This window comes from Pimephales promelas, chromosome 3, assembly GCF_988280905.1.
Source record: "Pimephales promelas chromosome 3, fPimPro1.hap1.1, whole genome shotgun sequence".
In the NCBI taxonomy this organism is placed as follows: domain Eukaryota; kingdom Metazoa; phylum Chordata; class Actinopteri; order Cypriniformes; family Leuciscidae; genus Pimephales; species Pimephales promelas.
In genome coordinates, this window is record NC_142771.1 from 29,099,655 (window position 1) to 29,107,183 (window position 7,529).

At 34.9% G+C, this 7,529-nt stretch overlaps 1 protein-coding gene across 1 annotated transcript; it reads right to left on the reverse strand.

Moving 5' to 3' along the window:
* Positions 1–332: 332 nt before the first annotated feature.
* b9d1 (B9 domain containing 1) lies at positions 333–2,267 on the reverse strand. Its single transcript, XM_039687198.2, has 7 exons — positions 2,050–2,267; positions 1,863–1,931; positions 1,487–1,595; positions 1,211–1,307; positions 1,047–1,109; positions 709–776; positions 333–587 (listed from the first exon to the last, which is right to left on the reverse strand). The coding sequence occupies exons 1-7, from the start codon at positions 2,110–2,112 to the stop codon at positions 460–462; spliced, it is 597 nt and encodes a 198-aa protein (XP_039543132.2). The 5' UTR covers positions 2,113–2,267; the 3' UTR covers positions 333–459.
* Positions 2,268–7,529: the final 5,262 nt, after the last annotated feature.

Sequence of the window (7,529 nt, forward strand, 5' to 3'; positions counted from 1 at the left end):
ATTTGAGCGAACTGGTACACACACACATTTATTTAAAGTGTTTTCTCTCATTCACTGTTATAGAAGTTTACCCAACTATGACGAGTTCGAAGTTCCGCTTCTGAGAAACACAGAAATGTTAAAAGGGTCAATAGACCCGAGCAGAGGTTAATCATATTTGACTTTAAAAAAAAGGTTGTTAAATGTAATTTAAATAAACAAATATTAATTTTTTATGAGCCTGAATATTTGAATGCAATATTGCCCGTCTCTAAGATGAAATCTGCAGATTGGAATGAAACTCGGGGACAGGCCGAGTTATTTCAGTCAGAAATGGTTGACTCTTTTAGACCAAGAAAACAAGATCAATTTATTTACAAACATACAACGCTGATTAAACAATATGACGTGTAGTTATAAAGCAGCTACAAAAACTATCTGAATAAAGCAACTAAGATACAAAAAAGATCCTTAAGGTTATCAAAGCAGTTGTGGTGTTCTTGTAGGTGAATGCTCTATTGATGTCGTGTCATAACCCAGCTTCTTCATGTCCTTAGTCACAATGTTGAACTGTAGCGTAACACAACCTTGTGAGCGCACCCTTGTGACTGCAAAAAGATAAATCGGCATCAGTTATGGCTCATAATTACACTTGTTTGCAGAAAAACAATTTTTGAAGACTCAATATGATCAGAGATGGTCAGCATCTACTGTTAAATGAAAGTTTACCTTCTCTTCCCTCTCCTTGAGCAACAACCTTGGGATCTGTGAATTCTGGACGCCTTCCCATCAGCCAGCTGAGTATAAGATAAAACATGTTAGATACAAGGCCATTCATGCAAATCAATGTTTTTAAGTTACAATGTACTTGCACATTTGAAACCGTTCTTTAAATTGCACATTTAACTAAAACAACTTGAGTTCATATCAATTCTTAAGGAAAAAAGGAAATGGCAACAAGAAATTAAATTCAGATCACAACCCTAAGCTGGTGCATAATTAATTGGCCAATTTTAAAGTTTGTGCCATAATAAATAATTAAGAATATATGAGAATTGAGTTATAACCTTGTGAACTTCTGCAGTCTAGACGTAGACTCCGGAACAAACATAGGAATGGTCTTGGTGTGTCTGGAACAGAGCATTCACGTGTAATTGTACATTTCAGACGCATCTCAAGCATGCTGGCAGCTTTTGAGACATTATGACACCACAATCTCAGAATGACTCACTTTCCAGGTGTAAACGGGATGTGCACGGCTCCATAACCTCTCACAATATCATTTCCGAAAGCGTCAGGGCCATATACACTCACTACAATCTGGGGCCCTAGAGAAAAAGAAAATGTGAACAGAGCTAACCTGATATTTCAAAGCATATAGTGATCACTATAATGCTGCATTACAACATATAACATAAACATAGCAGATTTTGTGATATTAAGACTAATATTCCTCTATACAATACAAGCACATTATTCTGACTCAACCAAAACAAGGTGCACTTACAGCCAAATGGGTTCGTGCTTTTGAATGTGATGTCTAATGGGAAATTCCACACCAAACTCTGAGATCCTCTACCTTTTGATGTTATTTGAGAAATGCCCTCTTCCAAGCCCTGGGAAAAGACAATCTTACTGTTGTATATGAGAATAATACAAAAGCTTAAATATCACGTCACTAAAGAAAGAGTAGTGGGGACTAAAACCGTGAAACAATCACTACTTTATAAAGATGATAATTATTTAGTAATATATGACGTATCATTGTCATTATTCAAGCAACACATTAAAGTATGAATAAATTACGTGTTATATAAATGGTATAGCCCTGATTTCAGTTAATGTAAGAAGGAAGTAAGTTAAAGCAGGATGATGTCACTCACTGATGTGGGCGCCCAGTCGTGTCCATAAACAAAACAATACTTGCAGTAGAGGTCGTCATATTCTGGGAACTTTTGACAAAACACGACATGATGTAATTAATCAAATTAACCCACGTTAACGATAGGCTTCTTACACGGTTATTACCGCATCAAACTCGGCCTCTAACTTAAATCACTGTTAACTCACATCAGCTGCTTCGATTTGCCCGTTGATCATGAGAAGAAAAACAGCTGGATTGTTTGAGGTCATTTTTACACCATTAACACCCTGGAAAACATTTAAATCACACCAAACTATCCTCGCTGCATTGAAATATAAGGTTAGCTGTAAATGAGTGGATTCCCGTTGTCAACAGATCTCTGGCTGCTATGGACGCTTTCAGTACGGCAGGCAACAAGGTCCAAAATTGCTAGACAAAACGCGTTTGTAAAATGTTTTTCCACCAGGTGGTTGTCGTGGACATGAAATCGTCGGTCCGAACTCACAAACTCTCTTGAGTAGGTAATTATTTTAAAAAAGTCATTACTTCACGACAGCAAAAAATAATTAAATAAATAAAAATAATAACATTTGACATGTTGGTAATCCTTTATCGATTCGTGCCCTCATGGAAGGCAAATGTCTATCATATGCACACTTCAGAATCTCGCAGGAAGTGGTAACGTTAGGTCATCTGGGTAATTTTTGCATAATCTTTAATGAGTTCTTTGAATAATCTTTAATGAGTTCTTTGAATTTGGACATATATAGGCTACTACTTCTTTTCACTTGCCACTATTTAGTAGTTTGCGATTTCGCATGCAGCTAGGGAATGCTATTCCGAATGCATACCATGAGAAATGCACTCTCCGGTTTTATGGGGAAAGATTTTTCGGTGTCCTACGTTGAAACGAGCTCTTTAATTCTCTCCAAGACAATAATTTATTTGCATGATAAACATGGGTTTATATTTCCAGAATAAAAACAAACGTTCCACAGTCATACACTACAAGTCAAAATGGTGGGCACACACGTCACAACTTAATTTGATTGTTTTCCATACAAATAATATAGGCCTATAAAGATATTTGAATTCATTTAAATAACTGGTTTCTCATAGACATGTCAATGCAGACCATTGTTTATGTAGGTGCAAGTGTATTATTAGCATGAGGTCAAGAGATAGCCTATAATTAGCATGAGGTCAAGAGATTTCTAACCACCTCATTACTTTGGTTACCAGATCTGCCTGTGTATGCTAATACATCTTGTATAAATTCCAACAGCTGCTAAAATAATAAACCAACAACCAATGGCAAATCACTGTTTTCTCACCTGAGCAAAATAGATTAGCATCTCAAGCAATAAACCCCTCTGACCTTACATGAACTGGCTAAGCAAGGCTACTAAATTACCCTCTCTGTTGATTGAAAATTCACTCTGCACGTTGTTTGTTCTGGATGCATTTTCCCTTGTGCAAAGCTCTCAGCTTTAGGGAAGCTGACTGAGGTGAGGCCGCATTCAAACAAAGAGAGACATCCATTAAATAAAGCAAAAATTGAAAAGTCCCAGTGAGACAACATGCAACGTGGATAATCAATATACAAATCCATGGATTGAATTTAATGCTCAGTCCTTTGTTTCACTTCTACACCCTAGTAAACTCGGATTCAAGCTTTTTTTAACCTAGACGAAGACCTGTCACTGTTTGGCCCTGCAATGTCCCAGTTTGAGCTGTCCTCGTCTGTTACCAATTTTTCCCTCTCTGGGACCAGGTCTTTGACTTAGTCACTATTTATAGCAATAGACTTCTGTGCTACTTAGAAGTCCTCTACGGGACCTGTGTCTCCATTTTTTAGGACTCAAATAAAGAGTCATTCAGTCGTTTCCATGGGGCATGTTTTCTTTTTGTATTTTTTCAGTCCCTCCCAACCCTTGTGGCTTTTAGGTTGAACGTATTGTTCTTGTCCTCCTTTAATAATTTCTGTTCCACAGAACTGATCTCAACATTATGTGAATAGCTGTGTCCATCTGATTGTTTGGTTGACCTTTGCTAGTGTCACCCAAACATACACCAACTGTCCACACCATAGCAAATGTCATGGAAATGTCATGTGCCCTGGGTGGGTTTGGTTGGTGGTCCGACAGATGATCTTGTGTTTTCTTAAAGACAATTTAGTTTGTCATTGTTTAGTCTTGAAAGAGCTTATAATAGCATGGGTTCATGCAGTTTATGGGTCAGTGACCTTGTAAGGTTGTAAAAAAAAAAAAAAAAAAAAAAAAAAAAACTTGAAAAATAAATACTTTCTTTGAAAATTAGGATGATTAAGATAGATCTATTCAAGATATCAGAATGCATCTGAAAATACCAGGTTACTTGAAATGCTCAGCTGAGATACAACGTGAATGTACGTCATGTCAAATTGTTATCGATTTATGTCTTTTCCTCCAAACTCCAATCGTGGTCAGAAAGCAGAGTGCCATTTATTATGAGGTCTGATCATTAATATTGTCTCTCCATTAGCTGGAGTGCAGCTCCGTGACAGCATAATGGCCCGCGTCAGACAGACGAGGGGGTCACCGTGGATCTGCACGTGTCAAATTACAGCAGCCCACTCTTGTGGCAGGGATCAGGGCTCTTTCATTGTGACCACTCCCTAATTTTTTGTGCAGGATAAATCTTCCCCACCCAGGCTTTTAGAGGTTTTACATTTGATAAATAATAAAGGAATGAATTTTCTTTTAGGAGCACATAAATGGTTTTGTCTCTGGCATTACCATAACTGATGTTTACTGATTTTCTCGGATTGATCTGAAGTTAGACAGGAAATATAACACGGGAAGGGTAAGAACTTACATAAAAAAAAGTTTCTCAAAGCTCAGTAAGGTATTTTTTAAAGTAAAGTCAAGTGTATATATTTTTTATGATGATTTATTCATCAAAAGAATCCTGTTTTCAACACTGATAATAATAAGAAATGTTTCTTGAGCATTAAATCATCATATTAGAACATCAATTAGAATGATTTATGAAGGATCATGTGACACTGAAGACTGGAGTAATTTTGCGGAAAATTCAGCTTTGACATCAGGTGGAAAGAACATTTCAAAATATATTAAAATAGAAAACTGTTATTTTAAACTGTAATAGTCTATCACAATATTACTACTTCTTCTGTATATAGCAAGTAAATGTAGCTCTGGTGAACATAAGTGACTTTGTGTATGTTTGCTTTATTTAGTTGTTCTTGTAGACCATTGAACAGTAAAAAAGAAAAGGTGCTTTGTGCTTTTTTCTGCTTTTAAATGGATGTGCCTATATGGTTCACTAGTTGAATGGAACACTTGGGTTTAGTTGTATTACACTTGATTTATGCCATTTTGTCACGCTTTCAGATTTTTCAAGCTCTCACCCACTAACTTAAGTAGAAGATCCAAGACAACAGGGACAATTTTTGACTATAATAATGACATTTTCAATTTTTTATATATATTTTTAAATATATTTTATTTTTATATATTTTTTTTTTATTTTTTTTTTAGGAACTGTCTGCAGCAAGAAAATGGGACTGACCATGAACATAATCCTGTCTGCCATTGAACAATTGAAGAAAGATGAGCTATTTGAAGGTAAGGATTTGCTGAGGGTGAGGACTCAGACTCTACAGATCAAATTTAACGACACATTTCTGAGTAGGTGGTCATGACCTGGTTTGTCTGTTTAAATTAAACCTTGATCTGTGAATTTATGTTCCAGATATTTATATTTATGTTTGGCCTACTGTGCCACTGCGCAGAAGCGCATATGACCTTAGATTTACTTGAAAAATTTATGGGCAGTAAAAAGATATATGTTCCCGGTATTGATTATTATCTGAGCTTAACCTCAGGTCACTGATCACTGATCACTAATGACATCGTAGTTGGGTGCTTTGCTAATGGGCTGGCTTGCTCTCCTTATAGGGCTGCAATATAACTTTACAAAATGATTTTATTGTATCTTATTTCATTAAAAATATTTTTTGACATTTATATAATACATATTATTATTTGCATTTATAACAATAATACAAATTTAAATAAAATAACCTATTTTTAAAAATAGAAGCAATTATGAAAATAAATAAAGATATTTTATTTAATAGTATTATTATTATTATTATTATATGCATATAGGAAGCTAATTCTAATATTTAATTTACATTATTAGTATTAATATTAAATAAATATTATGTATATACTTTATGTACACATTATAATAATAATACAATTATAATAAAATAATATGCAAATATGTTAGTATGTGTTTTAATAATACACTGTAAAAATGAATATGCTTTATCTAATCAAAAACATTGTGGCAACAGATTACAAGTAATATTATTAAACAAATTTAACAAATTAAAATTAAGTAATAGTTAAAACTTATAACAACAACAACCAAAAAAAAAACCATAAATTGAAGTCACCATTATGGTGATCAGTGTTTGTTTTAGGTTTGTTCGGTTTTCTCCTTCGGTGATTCTGCTTGTTAACATCAGGTGTCTTCAATGTTGGCAATATAAAATAAAGAGTTCTTAATTAATCTTTGACGTCTGTCTGTTAGTGAGATATTTTTGTTAAATTTTTAGGTGTAAACTTTACTCATTTTAAATGGTTAACTTTTAAGGAAAAATTTGATTAATTAGTACTCAATTCTAATTTGTTGAATTTAATTAATGATATTGCTTGTAATCTGTTGCCACAATTCTATTGATTAGATAAAGCATATTCATTTTTACAGTGTAATAATAATCGATAAACATTTGTAAATATTGAAAGCTTGCTTAAGAAAAAACATTACTGCAGAAGATTTTTAACTCTAAAGAAGTGTATAATATAAGAAATGCTAGGCAGAATCCCACAGGCGATGAAATCTATATTTCAGGAACTGCAGAGCCTGCACCGCACATGGCCTGTCTACTTTGAAGCCTGGTTTCATAGAGGGAAAGTCTGCTTTGAGGCTGGTTTTGCTCTGCTCTCAGACAGGTCTCTACTTATTCCAGTTTTGAACACTGTGTACACTGCGCTAGCCGCTATTAACCATTCTACAGTGAAGTGCTGGCATGAGATGGAGTTTGTGAGAATGCTCTGCAGCATTTTGCCTTTGTTAGATAAGACCTCGGAAAAGAATCTGAAAAAGAAAATGAATCACCGCAGCCTAATATAAATTGCAAGCACTGGTTTGGTAAAGAACCAGAACATTTACTGGTGGCAGTGTGCATTGTTTTTGTGTGTCTTTGTGTGTCTCACAGCAATAATGCATTCAGCCCTATTGAGTCCCTGGTGAAAGAAAACACTGTCAGCATCTACCCCTCTCCTTTTCTCCACATCACGCTGTTACTGAAAAGCCACTGCAAACAAATCCATCTCTCCCTCAGTTTTTATCTCCTGTATAGTACCTGGACTCAGCTGCGGTCCATTCATTTTGCGGTGGTGTTTACAACAGTGGCTTTAATGTGTTTCTTTTTATTGTTGAAGCACAAGTTAAACAATCCTTGTGAAGATCAATAAAAAATGTGTAGCTATCGACGTAAAAGCAGCATGAAAACAGCATTGAATAAAGATGACAATGAAACAATTCGGGGAGCTTTTACTTTGAGAGTATATATCTTTGTAAAAATCCAAAGAAACGAAGCTGCATGTAT

Bases quoted from the DNA above. Each gene is read 5' to 3' on its own strand.
- b9d1 (XM_039687198.2), bottom strand. From the start codon at position 2,112: ATGACCTCAAACAATCCAGCTGTTTTTCTTCTCATGATCAACGGGCAA. The intron at 1,596-1,862 runs GTGAGTGACATC...GTCTTTTCCCAG, and splicing joins ACGACTGGGCGCCCACATCA to GGCTTGGAAGAGGGCATTTC. The intron at 1,110-1,210 runs GTGAGTCATTCT...GCTCTGTTCCAG, and splicing joins ATCCCGTTTACACCTGGAAA to ACACACCAAGACCATTCCTA.